The sequence below is a fragment of the Coffea arabica genome, chromosome 9c (genome assembly GCF_036785885.1).
Source record: "Coffea arabica cultivar ET-39 chromosome 9c, Coffea Arabica ET-39 HiFi, whole genome shotgun sequence".
Lineage (NCBI taxonomy): Eukaryota > Viridiplantae > Streptophyta > Magnoliopsida > Gentianales > Rubiaceae > Coffea > Coffea arabica.
The window spans coordinates 1,805,662-1,830,637 of NC_092326.1; the positions used below are offsets into that span (position 1 = coordinate 1,805,662).

At 36.3% G+C, this 24,976-nt stretch overlaps 1 protein-coding gene and 1 long non-coding RNA gene across 3 annotated transcripts; one reads left to right on the top strand and one right to left on the bottom strand.

Moving 5' to 3' along the window:
• Positions 1-13: 13 nt before the first annotated feature.
• On the bottom strand, positions 14-5,446 carry LOC140014297 (uncharacterized). 2 transcript variants are annotated; one of them, XR_011821024.1, is made up of 4 exons: positions 4,905-5,446; positions 2,625-2,682; positions 1,428-1,493; positions 14-259 (listed from the first exon to the last, which is right to left on the bottom strand). It is a non-coding gene; the product is annotated as an uncharacterized lncRNA (long non-coding RNA). The 2 variants fall into 2 exon arrangements; XR_011821025.1 differs by lacking the exons at positions 14-259; positions 1,428-1,493 and adding an exon at positions 1,742-2,071.
• Positions 5,447-10,716: 5,270 nt separating this feature from the next.
• LOC113708704 (oxoglutarate-dependent flavonoid 7-O-demethylase 1-like) lies at positions 10,717-16,127 on the top strand. The gene is made up of 4 exons (XM_027231284.2): positions 10,717-10,957; positions 11,434-11,681; positions 14,417-14,741; positions 15,724-16,127. Exons 1-4 carry the CDS (start codon positions 10,718-10,720, stop codon positions 15,979-15,981), a joined length of 1,071 nt encoding a protein of 356 aa, XP_027087085.1. The 5' UTR covers position 10,717; the 3' UTR covers positions 15,982-16,127.
• The last annotated feature ends 8,849 nt before the right edge of the window (positions 16,128-24,976 follow it).

Sequence of the window (24,976 nt, forward strand, 5' to 3'; positions counted from 1 at the left end):
CACTAGCAGTAAAAACTTCATAACTAATGAACTTTGCATCCAACAGTAATCCCAAAAGGAGATAATTCTATACAACACAAGTACAAAATTCTACGCAACACAACTTATAAATTACTAAATATTTGTCAATCATTTATTACAACTGGTTTTTTCGTTGGGGAGGGATATTTAACAACTCAAGGATGGATTCGATCCATTCGTTATGCTCGGTTGCAACCAACATAGACACATATTGCACTCGATACTTCCACATGTTATCCTATCCAAGTATTGAAATAATCAGCACCACATGTTATACATTAGTCATCATAAAAATAATTGCTACCAAAAAATTTCTATAAATCAAAATAATATATATACCTCCGTAATACGTATGCCTAATCTTCCATTCCAGTGCTCTAGAAATTTCATTATGAACACACCACAATCATAGCTAAAACACGAGGTATACATTGTCATGGCAACCAGATTGTAGGACATATAAGTTTTACCTTACCATCCTAATAATATCTTCACCACATATAATAAAATAAGGTTAAAGTGTTATGTCCATGCCTACCATATTCAATTAGGTATAGATAATTCCAAAGGGCTATCTGGAAATTTTGGAAAGAAACATGTATAAGTTATCCATATCGAACATTAAAGTCACCTACTTTACAAGTGATATTAAACTTTCTGTTACTACACAAATCAGATGCAAGTCAAAATATAATAAACAGTGCTCTAAACGGTTACTAGTGTACAACTCAAGGCCCATATTATAACCACATGGGATGTTCCACCCATTCCTTCCATCTAGTAATCCTTTATCTAACAAATAGAACCAGGAGATATATTTGCTGAAACTGTGTCATAGCCATGCAGTGATCATTGAAAACAAAAAAGCACCGCCTTTATGCTACTATAATTTCTTTTAATGAAGATTTTACTTCAGAAATCTAAGTCCTAAGTGGCTTTATTAGATCACAACTTAGCATCAACAATTCAATACTCCACTCAGAAGCCAACATTCACCTTCAACAAGATCAGTGTAAATGTCATTAATGTGATGGACCAACAGGCTACTCAGTCTTGCTACAATGATATAAGGCATATATATCTATGTAGAATTTGAGTATTCTCAAACTCTTAGATATTAGACCCACATAAACCTTATTCTGTACATAACGAAGAATATAGTTTCAGGAAATATAAGGACATATGCTAAGATATGGTGGCCAAGATTATCATGTTTAAAATGTTTTAATGATTTGAAACAAATTTTCCCACAACTGATAAAAGAAGAGCAAAACTTCTCCTAATTGAAAACACTTTCACTAGTTGCTTTGCACAAAAAAATAAGTAATCATCCATCTAGATAAAGTCCACAACATCAGCCTTTCTCAGCAAGCTCATGTCTGACAAATTTAACCACAAAAACTTACCCTTTTCTGCGAGCTTTCAACCCAATACTTATTTGGCTTTGAAAATGTTAGCACAGCATCACCATCCTGAAAATGATAGCAATGCAACTTAAGTTCTCATTTTCATTGTCTTTCCGCATCTTCAGTTATAATTTTGGGCTCAAGCCACGACGGTTTTAGATAGAGTTTAAGTTGATTTAATCTACTACTCGAAAAATTTAAAATTTAATGAACAAGACAACAATGGCAAATGTGGCGGCCCCACTTCTCCCTAAGGCGAACCAAAGGGTTGGCGGGTCGCCTGCCTAGCTCTCGCTAGGACTCACGCACTCTAGTAACTAATTTCACCAAATATAAATCGAGAATAAACCTTACTTCTCGAGCAAGTCACGTACTTAAATAATTCATACAATTCAACTTATACAGCCCAAAACACAATTCCAGGTACCAACGAAAACGTCGAGCTTAGTATACTTAAATTCAACTTAATTTACAATTTAAAGTTCCTAATCCAGGGCACAGAAGCACCACAGGATTCACATTCTCCCAAAAACACAAAAATCATCCAAAAGATACTAACGTTTCCAAAAGTACAATTGCAAAAGTGGGCATTCAAAATATAACATTTCTGTTCAAGTTCTCCAAGACTTCATGCATTTCAGAACCTGTCAAGGAAAACAATTTGGAAGGGATGAGCCAATAGCTCAGTGGTGTCTCGAAACATGCAATTCACATAGAGCAATTTAACAAGTACAAATGGACAAGTAAGCAATTAACAATTTAGGAAAACGAAGTAACATGACAAGAAAAGGATACGGGGCTCTCAGGAGCCAAAGTCCTCGCGCTTGATCAGGAAATTTATAGTAGTTGACACTCCGTCAACTTTCACTACCTAATCTCCATGTAGACATTTTCCCTAATCTACACGTCTCCTAGCAACGACTTCCCCCTTATTTTCGGGCCCGTCTCCAACACAAATTTTGCAAGCACTTTTACCAAGACGGCAGAGAGGTACCTCCCACTCTAATAGAGCGTGGTACGTGCATCCGTTTGGTTTATTTAGTCGACGAGACCACGCTCCAATCGACATTGCAACACTTGTACTTGTGGTATTTCACGCAATCACATAGCATATAGCATTTCATGATATCTCTAGCAAGTACTTTTAACAAGTAGTTCAACTAGCGGTTAAACACGATTCATGCAAGAGACACTCACCTCAAGTGAAGTGTCTAGAATTCCAAACTTTGATCGAGATTGTGCTCTTCACCAACTCCTAAAATCATACAAATAATTCACATAAATTTCCACTTTTGAGTTGGCGAATTTAACTCGAGTCAACTAGCATTCAATTTCACTCAAAAATCCCAAGCCAGTATTAATCGTTTTCTCAAAGTGAAATCCACAAATCGAGTGAAATTAAATTTTGAGGTTTCTTTAAAACCCAAAAACTTGCTAAATTCGTCAAATATTCCAACATCCAAATTCTAGAATCATATAAACCATTTAACACCAATTTGGTGTCACAAGTTGAGAAAAATCATATTTAAACCATTTAGAGGAATTTTCCCCTCAAATTTTTCCCAAACATATCTTGGGAAATTCCTTTAAGAGGCAATCATATAAACCAAGTAAAACTAGTCGTTAGAATTTCTATAAAATAGAAACTCCTTAAGTTTGCCAAATTCCACGACCAACTTAGTCCAATGATTTTCATGAAGGCAAAAACTTGAGTTTTTAGGAAAATTTCCAGATTTGACAAATTCCTCAAAATAGGGCATTTGGTCTAATAAAATTCAAGGTTATCAACTCAAAGTGGATCTAGTAACAACGGTTAATGCTAGAAAGCATTTTCGGGACAACTTTGGTCCACATTTACCCACAATGAAATCCAAACATCAAACCATTTCTAATTTCAAACAAAAATTCTGTTTTGGTATCTTCTTGAAGAATAAGATTTTGGTCCACTTTTTGGATGTAAACTCTACTAGATTTTGTCCCCAAATGGAGCTATACACACCCCTTAACTAAACACAAGTCAAATCGGGTTCATGTTAACGTGAAAATTATTCAACATGTCTCATGCAAAGCTGGGAAAATTTTCAAGTGCATTCGGTACAAGCAGTCCATTTCCTCTTCAATTTGTCCACAACCTTTCAACTACCCAAAAGCTACATTTTCACCCAAACAATACTACCCATATAGGTTAACATGTATACAGCCCAAGTAGTTCAAAAATTTGTCAAAATTGACCCCCAAAATTCGACTAAAATCTGGAAAATTTCCAGAATATTTTGGACAGCATATACCTTCCTTTTCCTTCAATTCCTCAACATCATTTCAACTACGAAAGTGGTGCATTTTCCCTCAAATGACCATAGACATTCAGCTTAACATTTACACAATCCATGAAGCTCAATTTCTTGTCAAGAATCAGATCAAAAACTCGAACACAAACTGGGAAAATTTGGACAGTCTGGTTCAACAGCAGAGCAGTTTTCGTATTTTGGTCACATCTCATTCAATTCAACTTAGATTTGAGCATGGTTGGTAGCGTTGGAAACTACACTCATAGGGATACAATTTTTCAGAAGAAATCATTTTAAAATTCTACTCATAACTAGCTCGAAATCTGGCAGCAAAACGCAGCTCATATCCTGGCTTCCAGTGAACCAGTGGAGCAGGACAGGTGACTTTAAAAGACTGCCACGGTTCACTCAGGTGGAACCAGGACTTGAATTTTACACCGTTGGAAAGCTGGAAGAGTCTAGTTTCTAATGGCGCTAACGGCACTCAATTTTGATGTCGGAGGGCAGAGTTATGATCGAAACAAAATGGCTGCCTGGGCCATACGGGAAAAATTTCCAGAATTTTCGGGTAGCTCAAAGGGCATTTTTCTCTTTGATTTTTCAATGAAATTTTCCATTGTTCCAAAGCTGCATTTTCACCAAAACTACTCTACCCATATAGGTGAACATATACATGATTTAAATAGCCCAATAACTTCACAAAATCCAGCTCAAGAATTCGGGTAACAATGGAAGAAAGTCAAGCCTGTTTGTGCGGCTATAGCAGAGCAGAATTTTCTCAAGAAAGTCAAGCCTGTTTGTGCGGCTATAGCAGAGCAGAATTTTCTCCTCTTTTTGCTCAACCATTTTCAACTTATAAGTCCATAACAATCACAACTAACTAGTCTAACCTCCCAACAAGCAATCCAGTTCATTACCTAAGTAAAAATTGCAAAACAACAACCGGTAACCAAGCTGGAATTTTGCCTTCCCATTTCGGCCAGCTCTCCATTTTCATTCTTAAAATTTCCCAAACATTTACCCACCACAAAACACACATATAAACACATAAAACACCTCTAGCTTCATCATTCATTAGCTTAGAGGTTCAGCAACCCAACAAGTTTCACCAACGCAAGTTAACATTTCAAGAACCACAAGCTGCAAAATCTGAAATTTTTGGCTAAGGTGCTAAGCTGGAGTTTGTTACCTTCAAGTGGGTTGTTTACTAGCTAAATGTATTGTCTAGTTTCTCAAGTTGCTCCTAGAACCACAGAGGATCAGCCGGCTCCCTTGCTCTCTGTTTCCCTCTCGGTCTGGCCAGTCACCGCAGCAGCACAGCAGCGACTGAAGATGAAGAGGGCTGGGGTTCTGGGGTTTTTCGTGAGCTTGAGATGGTTCTGTGGTTGGTGGAAGGAAGAAATAGGAAGCTGGTTTTTCTCCTTCACCCTGGTCCGAACAACCCAGTAGTAGTAGCAGCGGCAGGAGCAGCGAGAGTAGCAGCAGCAACAACGATCCTCTCCTTCCTCTTGCTCGATCTGGACAGCAGCAAGAAGTGGAGGTGGAAGCTGAAAATGGAAGCTTGAAGACTGGGTGAGTGGCTGAAGATGAGAGGCTGTTGGAGCTTGGAAGGCAGCGGTTTCTGCTTCTTCTTGCAGCAGAGGAGCAGAAGTTTAGTGGGGTAAGAAAAGGGTGGTAGCTGGTGACAAGATGGGAGGAAAATTGGGGTAGTCTAGGGAGTAGTCTAATTGACTTTTGGGCATGCTAATAATGGTGGGAAAATTTTGAATTGAATCGCGTTTACGCGCGAGAATTTTATCTACCGGTAGAAATTTCCCATTTAACACATTCTCAGCTTAGTTGTACATTTTTATAACCTCTACATATCCCATATTTCAACTTAGGGCTACATTGCGCGTCAGTGCGCAAAAATTTACCCTAACGCTTAGTCGAATGCGAACCGTCAAATAAATTTTTAAAAATTTATGTAAATTAAAATATAACATTTTTATAAGTGAAAACATCATTAATAATATAAATACATATTATTAAATATAAATACATATTATTTAATAATTTCAACATTTAAATAATATTTTGATTTTAATTTTCAAAAATTAATGAAATTTTGAGATCCTCACAGCAAAGGCAAAAGAAATTTTTCGAGCTTCTGGAAACCTTAAATTCAGCTTGCCCATCAATAGGCAAAAAAACCAAATATTTTAGCATATCATGATTGCCAAAAGAAAAAAAACTTACAATTAGCTTGAACAGAATATAATGCAAAACTGAACAAAACAGGATCAGATTTTTTTTTGACAATTTCTCACCTTTTCCTTTCGTTCTTCTAATATTGCGGGTTCTTTGGACTGATTACTAGATTTTCAATAATTTCGCAATTACATAAATTAATTAAAATCAAAATTAAACCACAGCAACTTAGGCAGCAAAAAATTGACATTAAAATTGAAAAGTTCAATCAACATAATTGAGAGGGGCAAAGAAAAACCCTAGTGAAAACGGAGACATTACAGGAGAAATTACTAGTTTGTTACAAGATAAAAATAAAAAATCAGGAAGAAGACATTACGAACTTGTAATTTCTAGTTAACAACGAAATTATTACTGATTACGAACTAGTAACAATGAAATTACTAGTTCGTAATCTAGTAACAATGAATTACGGACTAGTAACAACGAAATTACTAGTTCGTAATCTAGTAACAATGACAATACAGAGAATTTTGACCCCAATGAATTAAAAAAAATGTCAAAAAAATGAAGAGTATCAATGTTGTTTGTACATTACAAGGGCAACATAGGAGCAGAGAGTGTAAAAGATTCCATCTTACCTTGGATTATGCAGTTTCTCCTCCTCCAAAAAACACCGTAGGTCTTGTTTAGGACGAATTCAGGCAGTTGTTTTGGAAATTAGCAGACAACGGGGAGTGATTTTGTGGAGTGAAATGGAAGTTCTTTTGTGGAGTGATCTTTTGCATTAGCAGACAACGGGAAAAGGGTTTGGGAAATGGGGAAAGTGAAATGGGGATTTTTGATAAAAAGGAACTTTTCATTAATTATTTGGGCGGGATAAATTTGACGCCGTTTGACGATGATGCTCCATCCGTTTCTACAATTTTTATTTTTTTATTTGCCACTCAATAAAATGACGCCGTCTTCTTCAGCTCATAAAACTTTGTGACGTGGTTTTGTTTTGGCCGTTGATGATGGCTCACCACATCTTGGCCATGAAAAGTTTATGAGCGGTTGTCTGACAACCGCTCCAGCCCCTCGTCCCCCACGTACGCAGGTTAGGCGGTGTTCACGTCTTTCATATGATATAAATTTCTAGTACTTATCTTCAGCGAAGGACTGATTCAGGAAAAGACAAGACAGTACCTTAACACGTGTTGTTGTGAAAGGACAAGACAGTTTTGAATGAATGATAATTGATAGTGTTTTTAATTAGTTTTGAATAAATAACAGTGATGTAAAATTTGAATATGAAATTCAACTTTTGCATATGTATCATGGATCTAATGCTGCACGTGTGTTATAAATTCAACGATAATAGTTTATACACTATTCATATATATATATATATATATATATATAAATGGAATCATATGTTATCATTTCTGTTACCTCATTTTCACCAAAGTTGTCATTTCCATGATTAAGGCAATTCGATTAGCAGTTTGTTGTTGGAAGAATATTATGAAGTTGGGTAATTGTGATGTAGTTTGTACAGATCGTGGGTTTTTTAGGGGTCAAATTTTGTTGTATGCAAATACATTTATTTTTTTTTGGCTTTGGCAATGGAAAGGGTTCCTTCCATGCAATAATGAGGCATGGCTTTTTTGCAAGATCTTTCTCTCTTATAATTTTAAAAAATTGCGTATTTTGTATATAAAATTGCTTTTTAGGCCACAACTCATTAGAAACTCCTATATGTCCAAACTCTTTTTCTCATTAATTTTTCTAGATATTCAAGTTTTAAGCAAATAGTATCAAATTTACTCACCAAAAATAAAATGAGGCAATTAGTAGGATTCGCGTTTTGATACCTTTAAATATATCAAATGTGAGAGTCCACATGGTTTTTGTAGATCTTAAGACTCCAATTTGTGAAATAATTTGCATATACTAATTACGAAACTGTATGCGTGTTCAATTTCCTAGTATAGATCAAACCTGTATATATCCCATTTTAATTCATTTGTAACTTTGTCTTTTTTTTTCTTTTGTAATGTACACCGTAACTCTGTATGTGTAAGACTTCACTTTAAATATGTAAAATTTAAAGTCCGTACTTACACAACTCAAATTGTTCCAGAATTTCAAAAATCAAATCAAGCAGCCCCTTGTTTTTTTTTTTTTTGTCTTTTTTTTTTTTTTTTTTTTTGTAAGCGGGAGGACTCGAACCCGAGACCTCTTGCTTACACTCCCTCCCCCCGTACCACCCAACCCAACCCTCCTCTATATAACCCCTCATGTATCCTCTATATAACTCCTCATGTTTTAGATTAAAGTATCACCGTTAGTTTTTCCTTTAAAACTAATGGTCAGTAGTAAAAAGTTAAAGTCAAACTAATAAATTATCAAATTTATCCTTTCTCTAATTTTTTTTCTTTTTTCCTTCTCTCTCTCTCTCTCTCTCTCTGGAAGAGAAGAGATGATTTTGAAAACCAATACTTTGGCTTACAAAATCTTAATTTTCTCCAAATACAAAAGAGGTGGAAGGAAAAAAATAAATAAATAAAGATACAGATGGAAGGAAATATATAAAACAAATAAATAACAAACAAAAAATACCCAATCTTTTTTTACTACAAATATCATTATAGGTTTTTAACCAAATCTTTAAATGGTATTTTGTAGTTCTTATTTATCTACTTTTATTTCAATTTTTTGTTTTTTATGTTTGGAGGAAAAAAAGAAGTGATGAAAGGGTAAATTTATCAATTTGTTAGCGGATTTTGACTTTTTACTATTGATCATTAGTTTTAATAGAACAAATGGTGACATATTAAGAGGTATACATAGATTTTTAAATCATAAGGGGTCATGTCATAAAGTACCAAACCACATAGGGAGAATGGTAATTTATCCTAAAAAATTGCCAAGAGTTCCTTCTTTTTTTTTTTTTTTTTTTTTTTTTCTTTTTTGCTTTTTAGTGTAAGTGAGAGGGGTATTCGAATCCTGAGATCTCTTATTTACACTTTCTCCCCCAATCCAGGTAACCCATCCTTTCCTTCAATTGCTAAGTGTTTGTGTCTTCTTTTATTCACAAAATTTTAAAGGGAAAAATGACCAAATTTGTCCTTAAACTTTTTATTAATTTCGATTTATTCCCTCATTTTTGTTTTCGGATTTGATCCCTAAACTTATGTTATGGTTCCAATTAAGGATTTTTATGGTGGCGCTATTAGGAAAAATAGATCAAACTCCTCATTGATCAATTAAATAGGAATATTTTAGGAATTTTAGATATCTCTTCCCTCTATTATCAATCCCCACCACCTGCCACCCATCTCCTCCTTCTTCACTCACCCCACCTCTCTTTCCCCTCCCTCTATCATGTCAGTAATCATGTTGTTATTTTTCCCCCGCCTGCCATTCCCAGTGTTTGCCTAGTCTTAGCGAACAATTTGCCTGGTTCATATTCAATCCATTGCAGCGTGACTTCTTCGCGCTTGATTCATCACTGAACAATTAAAAGTTTTGAAATCCCATTTACCGACCTTCTCTTTGGGGGATTGTGGGAAGTGGGAACCATTTGCCATCAAGTTAGCTTAAGTCGTTGGTTAAGCAGAAAATTCCATCTGGAAGGAATCCAATCGCAATAACTAGTTCTTCTCATCTCAGAATGATCAAACAGGGAAACAAATGATGATTAAGGAAAAGAATGGATAAATGTAATCCAACCATGTGTCCATTGAGATCATAGGATTTGAAGGAGAGATCTACTGGACGAGTTAATTGGAGACATAGAACTCAAATAAGAGTTCCCCTTTTTTTTTGACTTTGGCAAACGAAGAAATTGCCACAAAACACTTGCATACAGTTTTGGGATAGAGTGTGCTTTGCCCGAACAAACTACAAGCTAAGTCCCACGCACCTCCCCCGCACCCCCCCAAAAAAAAATTACTTCTTAGAAAATATTACCAACCAAAAGAAAAAACGCGGGAAAAAAGAGAGTAAAAGTAAAGCAGCAGCAGCTGCTGCACGTACCAGCCGAAAAATAGCCTGAAAAATCAGCTAAGCATCAGATCCAGGCGAATGATACTGGCGACTTTCATATCAGAAGATTTTTTTGAAATTAATTGCCTGGTCCACTTTTTAGCAATCGGATCCAGCCAAGAAGCTGACTTGCTTCTCTTTGTTTTGATGGTTTTTTTTTTTTTTGTCTTTTTCCCTCGCTGAGACCAGGCAAACACTAGGAATGGTATTTTTCCCTCGCCTGCCACCCGTCTCCTCCTTCTCTCACCCCACCTCTCTTTCTCTATCTAAAGTTTCTAAAATACTCTTGTTTAATTGGTTAATGAGGAGTTTGATTAATTTTTCCTGGTGGCGCTGCCGCCGTAAAAATCCGTAATTGGAACTATAATATAAGTTTATGGATCAAATTGGCCAAAAACAAAAATTAAGGATTAAATTGATATTAATAAAAAGTTCAGGGATGAATTTGACCATTTTTCCAATTTTAAATTTCCCATGTTGTCGTTGATCTTCTCCTTTCAAGCTTACTTATGTGGGAAGATATTATAATTGTAGGCGGTAGGTGTGGCTTGTTGCTTGTGAAGACTAATGCCAAATGTGCATGTCATATGTCAACAAAAGCCACCAATGCATCATGTACACCTAAATTTTGCTAATTATTATTGTCCCACATGTATCACACAAATTGTTACACTCTAGCGCTTTATAAGCTTGCAACTTGGAGCTACATATATATATATATATATATATATATATATATATATATATTGATATTGGTAGAGATTTACACAAACCACAAATATGGAATCTAGTATGATAAAGTTGGGAGGCTCTCTAAAGGTACCCTATGTTCAGGAGTTGGCTAAGGAGAAATTTGCATCAGTTCCACCCCGATACATACGACCTGACCCAACCAAACTTCATGGGGTCTCCACAGAGGAAATCCCAGTAATTGACATGCAAAGGTTGCTTTCTGATGAATCAGTGAATCCAGAGCTTGAAAAGTTGCATTTTGCCTGCAAAGAATGGGGCTTCTTCCAGGTTTGTCAGTTTGTATTTGTTTGGCCTAATAAGGGAGTCTGATTGTAATAGTATTTGCTCAAAGTCTACTAGTGATTTCAATTTGGTTTTTACCACAACTTTTAACTTACTTTCAAGGGAATAAATTAATTCTGAAATATTTATTATGCTAATAACTATGACTTTTCAGGACTTGTAGGTAAATGATACATCTTGCCACAAATATTTTTTTTCATATTGAAATGTTTTTTTTTCTTGTAATTATCCAGAAATTTTATGCCAAAAGCAAGCATGCCTACTCTAATATATGAACTCATTTGGTTTTCTCTAGTAGTAGTCCATAATGCATGACTAGAATGTAATAGGGGTGATCTTCTTTGAATTGTTATACGAGGACAATCATCTAATTTAAATGGATATACATGCCCGCTGTTAAAATGGAGGAGTGTTATAATAGTCGGCACCAAATAATTAGTGACTGTACAATTTGTCGTCAGCTGATTAATCATGGAGTGAGCTCTTCCTTAGTGGACAAACTGAAACTAGAGATGCAAAAGTTTTTCAATTTGAGGATTGAAGAGAAGATGAGATTCGCCCAAGAACCGGGCGATGTAGAAGGATATGGACAGGCCTTTGTTGTATCTGAGGAACAAAAACTTGACTGGGGTGACATGTTTTACATGGTCGCTCTGCCAACTCACTTGAGAAAACCTCATTTACTTCCCAAGCTTCCTCTTCCATTCAGGTACAAGAAAATTTGCACACACATTCATATCATTGTATTTAGGGTGAGTTTGATTAAACTGAAGTTTGAAAATTGAAATATGAAATTTGAAACCTAAAGTTATTGAATTGTCAAGTATTAAATTAAATACATTTGAGTGTGTTATATTCGGTAATAAGTGAATAGTTTATCACTTATTTTTTAGAGCAAGTTTTTCCTCGAAAATTCAATAGTATTTAATTAATTCAGATGTTCAATTTTTGATTATTAAACGCGTTTAAATATATAAAGATCTGAATACATTAACTTTTAAGTGCTAAATTGCGTTGTCAAACACACGAGAACTATAGTAATATCACAAACAGTATGACTTTTGAAAGTCATAAATGTCTAAAATTCTCTACACTTGTCTAAAATTTTAAAATTTTGTGAGTGAAAACACTTAAAAGCCAGGGATAAGATGATCATAGACTAGTCATAGGTTAAGAAAATAAGTGGTTAGTAGCAGTTTGTAACTTTGCAAATCATAGTACCTGTAATCTTTCTATTTTCCTTTACATAAATTGTCTACATATTGATATATAAAGAAACTGAAAGTCTTGAATTGAAATTGTATAGAGATATAATGATGGTGTTTATGATTCATAAACTGGACTTACAATAAGAGACATTATTTAAGTGTGGCGGCTTGATTCTTTCTTGTATTTTAATTGATGGAAAAATGAACATTTTGGTTCTTTATTATAGCAGTTGTGGTTGATTTGGTTCTTTATGTTTTACCGCTTCCTAATTTAATCCTTATTTCGTTTGCTCCTTTATTTCTACAGTGGAAAATTAGGAGAGGGGAAATCGATAGATTGGAGATTGGGACTTGTTGGATTCTTTTTTTTCATTTTTATTTTTGTTAAAAAAGATGATAACCACTCAATTATTCTTTATTCTAGGTCACAATTTGTTTATAAATGTATTCCATTGATGATTAAGATGCTTTATTCAGAAAAAAAAAATTGATAATGCTGGTAGGTAGCCCGCCAGAACAAACATATAATTGGTTTACAGAAAAAAGCTTTTACATATAATTGAAACCGAAGAGAAAATAATAAAGCCAAATGTTGTTACATGAAAAATTGTAGCAGAGGATATCCGGGTGCATGCAATATATATATATATATATTATGCAGATGCATTTATTTGGAAGTCGTATTGTCTTAGGGGCCGATGTACGACATGAAACATGGAATGTTATCCCTTCAATAAATTCCACGTGTAATGATCAAGACAACTTATCACCCACCAAGTGTCCTAAGGATTGAATATTTTGATCATTATCTCTCTTAAAGTCTCCACATGATAGGCCTTTTCTTCTTCTTATTTTTTTTTTCCCTTGGACTCATTCTTAATGGTTTTCCAACATTTCTCTTTTTTTTAATCATATGGTTATTGGCCACCCAATGACTTAGAGTCTTGGTGGGGTGGGAGGTTAAAGATTCAAATCTTACCTTCCATCACTTTGCTACTATATGTAGTTTTTCAAATCTATATGAGTGCGTAAATTTGATTCAATGGTGATTCAATTTCCGTCGATTTTCCAATAGATTCAGTTTAGCCTCTCCCTAGAATAGATTAGAGTAGGAATAGTCTGATCCGATGGTGATTCAATACCCGTCGATTTCCCAATAGATTCAGTTGAGTCTTCCCCTAGAATAGGTTAGACTAGGAATAGAGTAGATCATGAAGATTGACAAAAAATAAATTATATCATCTCTCTCTCTCTCTCTCTCTCTCTCTCTCTCTCTCTCGTACTGGAAAACATATCCTCTCTTGCTTTTCTTAAAGGTACAATTTCAAAAACCTCCCCTCAGGTTTCTAATAATTTCATTGAGCTCCCTCGAGGTTATAAAAATAACATTTACCTCCTTTGCCCACATAAAATGACAATATTAGTTTTAACATTTTAATAAACTCTCTTGTTAGATATACTTTTACAAAGAATGGCATTAATAATTATTTTTCTTTTCTTTTGCTATTCTTATTCCTCCTTTTATATTTTTGCCAATAAAACCATAAAATATAAACATTGACACCATAAATATTGTACTAGTGACATTTTTATGACATTGAATGTGATCTAATTTTTACATGCTGTTTTTTTTGTGGTACCAAAAGCAACATTAACTCAAAAAAAAGCCCAAAATTGCTACCACGCTGTGATAGTTCCACCAATCCAAATTTCTACAAACTTTAAAAGAATTATGATGGCATTTTCTTTTTCAAATTAAAAAATACATACCCTGGTAAATCACCATTAAAAGTAGTTTATCATAGTGATAGAACTAGTGTCATCTTTGCTTATCAAATAATAAATATGGCATTAAAAACTTCACACTCTTTTTGTATATGTGTTAAACATGTTACGATTGTTCTGAAAAGTAATTCAAACGTTTTAAGTTGAGGGCATTTTAGGATATTCATTAAAAATTTTGACCAAGTCTAAGGTTTGGTTACCAAAAGTGTCAAATTAGGGGAGGTAGGTGTAATTTTTATATCTTAAGGGAGTTCGGTGAAATTGTTAAAAATCTTAGAGGAGGTTTTTGAAATTATACCTTTCTAAAATTAATAAGCCATGTCACCGTGAGATGATGATAAAACATCCATCCTTGCATGCATCAAAAATTAGTTAACATCTAAAGCATTGTGCATTGTTATTATATATTGGATATTCTTTACTTTTTATTTACATTTTTTTAACATCGTAGAGAAACTCTAGATCAGTACTCAAGGGAATTGAAAATCCTTGCCATCAAGGTCCTTGAGCAAATGACAAAAGCATTAGGAATGAAGCTTGAAGATATGACAATGCTTTTTCAAGAAGGGATGCAATCAATGAGGATGAACTATTGTCCTCCATGTCCCCAACCTGAGCTAGTGATGGGCCTTTGCCCCCACTCTGATGCCGTTGGGCTTACCATATTACTTCAAGTCAATGAAGTGGAAGGCCTCCAAATCAAAAAGGCTGGTGCTTGGGTTCCTGTTGTACCATTTCCTAATGCATTCATTGTCAATGTCGGAGACATTTTAGAGGTAATCATGCTCAAAACCCTTTCTCCAAAGATGCAATGTGAATATGAACAATCTCTTCAAATTGCTTTTCTGTTTATATAATTACAACATCTATCTAGTTTTTGGCCTCCCTTATGAGATATTTTAAAATTGGTTTTTACAATTATGAACATATATGGAAACTAGAATGTCTTTCCCATATTTTAATAGGATTCAAGAGATAATCTTTCCGATTATGATTAGTATGCCTACACTAGGTTGATGTAAGACTAATTATCAACTTGCACCGCCTAGAAAATGAGGCCAGGTCAAAGTGTAGTTTTCATCCCAAAATTTAACTTTTGACAAATTTGTGCCTAAACTTCTAACTTTGGCTACTTTGTCGGAGTTAAACGAATGTTGTCTATTGATAGGAAATTAAGTACTTTAATGAAATACGTATCTTTGTAAAGTAAAAAAAAAAGCATAAAATATATGGATGAAAAGGTCTTTATATTGAAAAAGTAGTTTTATTCATATTAGTAACCAACTTAATTGATTAATTACTTCATTATTCGAGTAATATTTCCCAAGAATGTAAAACTTGGGCATAATAATGTCAAAAATTAGTATTGTACATGCCCTTACACCCCCACCCTCCAAATCATTGCTTACCTGTGATGTACGAGTGGTGAAATTCAAACTACTTTCCTTTCATCGCTTTGAAAAAGTACTTGCTCTTTTTTCCAACAAATTTGTTTTGATTTGCAGAAAGAAATTTACTTTTAGTCTTGATTTCAATGCTAATTACACGAGTTACCTACAAATCATGTCCTGGATTTATCAGGGTATAGCTTCTGAATTCTGTCTCCAATTTTTTGGGGCATAATAGTAGTTATAGGTGGACTCACAAGATTACCCTGTTAACCGTATTCTATTATTGAGCCTAATTAAACTTTTATAAGAATGTATGCTACACAGTACACAGTTGGCAATAATGTGACGTTTTTGAACTGAGATGCAGATTGTGACAAATGGGATTTACAAGAGCGTTGAGCATCGGGCAACTGTGAATTTGCACAACGAAAGGCTTTCCGTTGCAACGTTTCTTGTCCCAAAACTGGGCGGTCATATGGGTCCAGCGCCAAGTCTTATCACCCCTGAAAATCCAGCAATTTTCAGAAGAATTAGTATGATTGACTATTTAAAAGCGTTATTTTCCCGTGAACTAGATGGGAAATCATTCGTTGACGCAATGAGGACCCAAATCGAAGACTTTTAGGCTTTTAGCCCCTTTATGATTTTCTCTTTGAAACTTATGTACGCTGTTGATATGATGTCCCATCTCCCCTCCCCCTCCTTCCCCAACTTTCATTCACCAAATTGTATAATGGTTTAAGGATTAATATTATATGCCTTGATACTGTATATGTTATTAGATTCTGATGCATGACAATTAATATTAATTTAAATTTCAAATTTGCACAAATAGTATGTATTCAAGCCTAATACTTTATACATTATTAATGTATAAAAAATTAATCTATTTTTTAAATATAAAAGAGAATGATGAGTTATTATATGTGCTATCATCGACGACGTATTAGAAGTCATTCTTTATGCTAGATCTTGATAAGGGGAATAAAAAAAAAACCAAAAAAAAATACTCTTTGCTATTTTACCTTTTTCCTACTATACTTATTTTAGCCACAATTATAAATCTTTGAATATATTGCTATTCCGTAAATTTTTTGTCGTTTATTTCATATTCTATTCACCGACACAGCTTCGCTCCTTCGAATCTGACCCCATCTACATTGTGTGAATTTAGCCGGATGAAACCGAATGGGAATGTTTCAAAAGGCCAAGTGTTAGGCTTATGGCCCCAATGCTAAGCGGACCTCTCACTATTCCTTTTTTGGTCCCCTTAAAGCATCAACCATAAGAAACCTCCTTAGTCCATAGAAGAATTACATAGTCAATGCCATGTCCACTTCCATCAATTTAGTTGCCACCTTAGTTTTGCCGCAACATGAATTTGAAAACTATACTCTTTTGCAACAGTTTGTCCAATTAGTTTCATTAATTCCAACAATTATCAAATAAATATCAATCTTACGTGGCAACATACACTACAATAAAAAAGACTTTCTTGGCATACCTATAGAGATGTTTGCTTACATATGTCCTTATAACACTTCTATCATGACACTTAGTATCAACCCAACAATGTATATTCCAACTATTTTTTATTTTATTTTATTTAAAAATAGAAGTGTATCCCTTCAGAACTCCTATTATGACAGTTGAGTCTATGTGAGATATCTCAAAGGATCCAAATAATAATAATAATAATAAAAAAAAAAAAGCGACGTCGTTCCTTTTTTGGCGCAATTTTCAGGCGCCTAAAACTTTTTCCATTCTTGAAATTATGGAACATCTATCTCCACTATCTCATCGATCAGAACTCCTCCTTCTTCTCACCAAAACCTCTCTCTCTCTCTCTCTCTCTCTCTCTCTCTCTCTCTTTAGAGCCTTGCAGCTCTCTGTCATCAAAAACCCTATCCAACTTTTTACATCTCTCAATCGAGCCTTTCTTTTGAGTTTTTTTTTCGGTTGAATTGCATTGCAGCTGCCATCGCTCTCTTTGTTCGTTCATTGAAGGTATGTAATTGCTTATTAAACTATGTAATTGTTTATTCATTGAAGGTTTGTTCACTGAATACTCCTACCAATCTTGATTTTTTTCTTTTTTTTGTGTGATTATATAAGATATTTTAGCTATCTTTGAAGCCATTTATGAATTGTATCAACAATGGTTCCCTTTTTTGGACTTTTAATTGCTCTATTATGTTGAATTAAGATGATTAAACTTCAAAATTGGCCCTAAATTAAGAATAGGTATAGTTAATCTATTTAACCCTTCGATAGTTGAGTTCCACTTATTTATTTTTAGGTATGCAGTACCTATCAATTATTGGACTCTATTTTGAAACAAAAACCAACACAGAGGTTGGCTCCCCAACCATTTCAAATAGGAGGGCCACTGATGCCTGTAATGCATAGTCCAGTGAAGGGTGGTTGTTTGTTGAGGGTAAACATGCCGAGTGTTGGCGAAGATGGTCTGAAGGTCCATCTTGAGAACAATATTGTATTCTTTGAAGGGTAAAGGAGAAGTAGAACACGAATCTATAGATGTCTTGACTTACAAGTGAATTTAAACTGTCTCGTAGTTAAATCACCAAATGATGCATTTAGAAAAAATAGTACCCTGAGTATAGTTTAGGATGGTACAAATTTTATAGTTTTTCGACAAGCGTATAGAAAGTAACATCCATTTCACTAGGCACTAGCAAGAGCCAACTTGAGAAAATTTTTGCTGACTTTCTGTGGGGGGAATTATTCGTGGGTCGTCGGTATCATTGGGTAGCATGGGATAAGTTGTGTTGTCCCACAGAGGTTGAAAGCCTGGGGTTTCGCTCACTCTCTTCGTTAACGAAGGCTTTTGCGTGTAAGTTTTGGTACAGGTTCCGGAGGAAGGGAACACTCTGGGCAAACTTCCTTCATGCACGTTACTGTGGTGCCTTGCATCTGAACCAGGTGACACTGGGGCCTTCTGCCTCGCATTCGTGGAAAATACTGCTGGCGGCCCGTGGTAGGGTTGAGGAACACTTGGTGTGGGAGCTTTCCAATGGCAGCTGCTCTTTCTTGTGGGATAACTGGGCTGCATGGGGACCTCTGGCATGGAAGTTCCCTGAGCTTGCTACTATGGCAGTGGTATGGGAGTTCTGGGTAAGGGGGTGATGGGATTCACTTAGTATCGAGCAGTTGGTGTTGGGAAAATCGGGTAATTTCCCACTCAATTGATTCAACTAGTGATTAAACCGATTCAATAATTCCCAAGAAAGATCATTAAAACAATCTCCTTAGACAGAATTACCATTCCAAGTAAATTCTCAGGAAAGGCTGGAGGGGTCACAAGCGGTCTCACTTAAAATCCAATCTCCTAGACAGAACTTACGCGCACGGTGTATTATCACAACTAGACCCATGTATACATAAATAATACGTACACATGAATAAGAAAAATACACCCAAATGAACCGTATAAAACACTACAAATAAACCCGACAAATATAGACAAATATATTGAATACTATACTACAATAGAAAAGAAACTACTAAATAAGTGCGGAATAAATAAAAGAGATAAGGAAAGAACGCACCCGAAAAATTGATGACGGAGTTTGGCCAATTTTGCCTACTCTCCAAGCACCACTCAAGCAGCCTGCTCTTATAATTTAGGAGAAGAAATAATTACAAAAGAATTACAAAATCCTTTTTAGGTAATTCTTTTATTTTTTGGTACACTTGAATTGAGGAGAAGGTGTGCTTATTTATAGCTAACAATCACCTCCCTTCAAAGCCAAACCACCGATGTGGGATAAGAAAATTTTGCCAAACAAATCAACAATTGTGACTTGAAAAAGTCTACAATTTAGGCTTTGAATTCAAGGTTTTGAATTCAACAAATCTCCACCTTGGCATAATTTCTAGTCCCACCCAAAAATACAAATCTCCTCTCCTAAAAGATCAAATGGTCCTTGCGGTGCTTCCAAATTTGAGCCCTCAGGCACCAACTCAAATATACAGGATATTGACCAAATCTAAATAATGTTCAAATTTGAACCTTGTAACCACCTTGGTCAGCATATCTGTAGGATTCTCCGTAGTCCGTATCTTCTGGAGAAAAATCTCATCTTCTTCAAGAATTTCCCGCACAAAGTGATAGCGAACATCAATGTGCTTCGTTCTTGCGTGTAAGACCTGGTTCTTTGCTAAGTGAATAGCACTCTGACTGTCACAAAACACGTCAATGTGTTTTTGACCAACTCCCAAGTCTTCAAGTAATCCTTGAAGCCAAATTGTCTCCTTCAAAGCTTCTGTAATTGCCATATACTCTGCCTCCGTTGTTGACAAAGCCACCGTTGACTGCAAAGTAGACTTCCAACTAACTGGTGCCTTGGCGAATGTGAACAAGTAGCCAGTTGTAGAACGTCGCTTATCCAACTCACCTGCATAGTCAGAATCACAATATCCAACTACACATTGACCAAGTGATTTATCCTGCTCAAATACTAATCCAACATCTACGGTATTTTGGATATACCGTAAAATCCATTTCACAGCTTGCCAATGACCCTTGCCAGGATCATGCATAAACTTGCTTACCACACCAACTGCCTGTGAAATGTCAGGTCTCGCACACACCATTGCATATATCAATCTACCAACTGCATTAGCATACGGGACTTTCGCCATGTATGCTCGCTCTTCATCCGTCTTTGGAGATAATAGGCTATTAAGTTTTAAATGAGGAGCAAGCGGAGTACTTACAGGTTTTGAATTTTTATTTATGCCAAAACGTTGTAGTACTTTCTTCAAATACTGCTTCTGTGTCAGACAAAACTTGCCTCTCGTTCTATCCCTACTTATCTCCATGCCGAGAATCTTCTTGGCTTCTCCCAAATCCTTCATCTCGAACTCTTTGCTCAACTGAACCTTTAATTTGTCAATTTCAACTTGGCTCTTTGATGCTATCATCATATCATCAATGTACAAGAATAAGTAGATGTAGGACTCATCTCGTAACTTGTGCAAATACACACAGTGATCGTATTTGCTTCTTGTGTACTTCTGGCCCATCATGAATTGGTCAATCGTTTGTACCATTGTCTCGGTGATTGTTTCAATCCGTACAACGATTTGCTCAGCTTACAAACCAATTCTCTTTACCAGCAACTTTAAATCCATCTAGTTGAAACGTATAGATTTCCTCTTTCAAATCACCGTGAAGGAACGCTGTCTTCACATCAAGTTGAACTAGCTCCAAATTCAACTGCGCTACCAAGGCCAACAAAATTCTAATAGAGGAATGTTTAACAACTGGAAAAAATACCTCATTATAATCAACTTCCTCCTTTTGAGTAGCCTTTAGCCACTAATCTTGCCTTGTAACGAATATCATTCTTGTTTGGAAATCTTTCTTTCTTTGCAAATATCTATTTGCATCCAATTGTCTTCTTGTCCTTCGGTAGTTGTGTTAACTTCCACGTCTTGTTCTTTTGAAGAGATTGCATCTCTTCTTCTATAGCATCTTTCCATCTATCATTTTCTATACTTCGAACTGCTTCAGAAAATATGGATGGAACATCATTAACAACTGGAAGTGCATAGGCCACCATGTCAACAAAATGAGCAGGTTTATGAATTTCTCGTTTTGCCCTATTGACGGCAATTGACTCTTGCTGCTGTTGAGGTTCTTGGGTTGAAGCCTCTTCCTCATCTGACTCCTCTTCTGCCATGGGAGAGTCACTGATGGTGCTGTTTGCTGGACTTACCATTATTTGCTCAAATTTCACCTGTTTCGGCGTACACTCTACCTGTTGCGGAGTACGACTGGTTCCATCTTGTGTTACCTTATTCAACATGGCAAATTCGTCAAAGGTAACATCCCTGCTGATAATGATTTTCTTTGTTTCTAGACACCACAACCGGTATCTCTTAACTCCAACATTAAGGCCTATACAGAGAGCCTTCTTTGCACGTGGATCCAATTTTGATTCATTTACATGATAAGATGCACTGGAACCAAAAATACGCAAAGAATCATAATCTGTTGCAAGTTTTTCAGACCATACCTCTAATTGAGTTTTGCCACCGATTGTAGATGATGGCAAGTGATTGACGAGATGTTGAACGTATGTCACAGCCTCAGCCCAAAACTTTCTGCCTAACCCAACATTGGACAGCATGCAACGTACTTTCTCCACTAGTGTCTTGTTCATACGCTCTGACACCCCATTCTGCTACGGTGTTTTTCTAATTGTGAAGTGTCAAACTATGCCACATTCTTGGCATATTTCTTGGAAGGGATCACTCTTGTATTTACCACCATTGTCTGTTTGGATGATCTTGATCTTTCTTCCTGTCTGATTTTCAACCTGAGCTTTCCATTTAAGGAAAATCCCTATCACCTCATCCTTACTCTTCATAATAAACACCCAAACTCTTCTGAAAAAATCATCAATAAAAGTGACAAAATAATACCTGCCACCAAGGGATGGAGTCTTGGCAGGTCCCCATACATTTGAGTGCACATAATCTAAAATACCCTTGGTATTATGGATATCAGTGCCAAATTTCACTCTTCTTTGTTTTCCCAGAACACAATGCTCATAAAATTCTAATTTGCAAACTTTCGTACCTTTCAATAATCCTTGTTTGGCAAGATTTTGCAAAGATTTTTCACCAGCATGTCTCAATCGCATGTGCCACAGCTTTGTTGCCTCCACATCCTTCTTGCTACTGGAAGATGTTATTACTGCTGCTGTCCCAACAACTATACTATCTTGGTAGTAATACAGATTATTCTTCCTCACACCTTTCAACATCACAAGTGCTCTCGAAATTACTTTAAGAATTCCGTTTCGCATCTTTATTTCCAGGCCTTTTGACTCTAAAAGTCCCAAAGAGATGAGATTCCTCTTCAAATTCGGTACGTACTGAGCATCTTTCAGGATTTTGGTGGATCCATCATGATTACGCAACTTGATTGAACCTATCCCACATGTTTTACATGGATTGTCATTTCTCATGTACACAACTCTACCATCAAATTCTTCAAATTCAAAGAACTACTCCCGCATGGGAGACATATGGTAGGTACAAGTTGAATCCAAAATCCACTCATCTGGATGAGATGTTAAAGGTGATACCGCCAAAGAGAAATCTGATTCCGCATCACTTTTGCACTCTGTAACATTTACGTCTTGCGGAGTTTTCCCTTTCTTCTTCAACTTTGGACAGTTTTTCTTCTAGTGCCTTTTCTCACGACAAAAAGCACACTCATCTTTGGCAACTCTGCTTTTCGATTTGGACCTTCCTCTTCTTCCTTTTGATTGGCTTTGTTGACGACCTCTTGCCATTAACGCTTCACCTGCTGTAGCTATTTTATTCTTCATTTTATTCTACTTTCTCAATTCATGACTATACAAAGCAAAACATACAGCATCTAAAGACACATTTTCCTTCCCATGAAATAATGTAGTTTCCAAATGTTCAAATTCATCAGGAAAGGATGACAACAATATTAAAGCCAAATCTTCATCTTCAAAATTTATATCTAAATTTAACAGGTCTACTACTAACTGATTAAACATAGTGATATGTTCATTCATAGTAGTACCTGGTTGGTAATCGAATCGGAACAATCTTTTCTTCATTAGGAGTTTATTCTGACCACTCTTCTTCAGAAATTTCTTCTCCAACGCCCTCCACAATTTCCATGCAGAAATCTTGTTCTTGAAAGCACACTTTTGCTCTCTGGACAAACACGATCGAATAGTTCCGCATGCCAACCGATTTATGGTAATCTACTCCTTCTTTTCTATATCATCTGGTTTCTTTTTTTCAATGACAATGTCAGGACCCTGTTGAAAAAGGGAATCCATGACCTCTCCTTGCCACATGCCGAAATGGCCAGTACCGTCAAATGTCTCCACCGCCACCTTCAAACTTGACATTGGAATCCTCGACCATGTGGACGAGGAAGCTGATGCCCCAGATATAATTCTTGACGTGGAATTGTCTGATGTCATTACAGACTCAAATAATAGTATTCAATATAACAAACAGGCCAAAGGACGAACTTTCGACTCTGATACCACTTGTTGGGGAAATCGGGTAATTTCCCACTTAATTGATTCAACTAGTGATTAAATCGATTCAGTAATTCTCAGGAAAGATCGTTAAAATAATCTCCTTAAACAGAATTGCCATTCCAAGTAAATTCCCAGGAAAGACTGGAGGGGTCACAAGCGGTCCCACTTAAAATCCAGTCTCCTAGACAGAACTTACGTGCACGGTGTATTATCACAACTAAACCCGTGTATATATAAATAATACGTACACATGAATAAGAAAAATACACTCAAATGAACCGTATAAAACACTACAAATAAACCTGACAAATATAGACAAATATATTGAATACTATACTACAATAGAAAAGAAACTACTAAATAAGTGCGGAATAAATAAAAGAGATAAGGAAAGAACGCACCCGAAAAATTGATAACGGAGTTCAGCCAATTTTGCCTACTCTCCAAACACCACTCAAGCAGCCTGCTCTTATAATTTGGGAGAAGAAATAATTACAAAAGAATTACAAAATCCTTTTTGGGTAATTCTTTTGTTTTTTGGTACACTTGAATCGAGGAGAATGAGTGCTTATTTATAGCTAACAATCACCTCCCTTCAAAGTCAAACCACCGATGTGGGATAAGAAACTTTTGCCAAACAAATCAACAATTGTGACTTGAAAAATTCTACAATTTAGGCTTTGAATTCAACAGTTGGGTTGCCAGGAAATTTTGGAGGCTACTAGAGACATATTGTTGGTGATGGGGGAGGATCCGGATTCTCCTTTTTGGGACCTATCGGCTTCAAGTGAATTTGAGCTCAGTTCGATTATTCCAGTGATTGATGGCCTCCCTCACAAATCCTGGCTGTATGACTCTCTTTGGAGACCGGGGCTGCCACTAAAAATTTCATTCTTTTTGTGGAGGATGTTGGGTCATAAGCTTCCAGTAGATACGCGTCTTCGCTGGTTTAGGGTTGCAGGCCCGTCTAAGTGCGTCTGCTGTTCATCGTCGGATGAGGAATCACTTCACCACCTGTTTGGGAGTAGTGAGATAGCAAACTCGGTTGGGGCTTCTTTGAGAAGCCGCTTGGCATTTTCCGACCACATTCATCTGTGCGGGGTAGGTTTTTTGCATGGGGAGCTTTAAGGGTACCTAATCTAGCATTAAGGTGGTTATTATAGGTTGCTCTGTCAGTGATTTTCTGGTTTATATGGCAGGCCCATAATAAAGCCCGGTTTGACAGCGTGGCGCTGGATTGGCGGCATCTTACTTTTCAGATAACCGTGGAGTTGGTGTTGATGTTGAGGGCCAAAGCGAATGTTTGTCTTCTGCTGGGAACCCCGTGGCATGGAGTGGTAGATTGGTTGCACGCAATCCCTGGGAAGTCGACGGTCTTGCCAGTTGTCTAGGCCCCCCCAGGGGAGGGGCTTACTAAACTAAACACGGACGGTTCTGCAAAGGGAGGCACGCATCTAAGTGGTGGGGATGGTGTCCTTCGGGATTCCTCTGGAGCTGTTCTACTAGCATTCGCGGAGTTTTATGGAGGAGCGTCCGCGCTTCAGGCTGTGGCAA

Excerpts from the sequence above, each read along its gene's own strand:
- LOC113708704 (XM_027231284.2), top strand. The coding sequence starts at position 10,718 with ATGGAATCTAGTATGATAAAGTTGGGAGGCTCTCTAAAGGTACCCTAT. Across the intron at positions 10,958-11,433 it reads AAGAATGGGGCTTCTTCCAG|CTGATTAATCATGGAGTGAG; the intron begins GTTTGTCAGTTT and ends ATTTGTCGTCAG. Across the intron at positions 11,682-14,416 it reads AAGCTTCCTCTTCCATTCAG|AGAAACTCTAGATCAGTACT; the intron begins GTACAAGAAAAT and ends TTAACATCGTAG.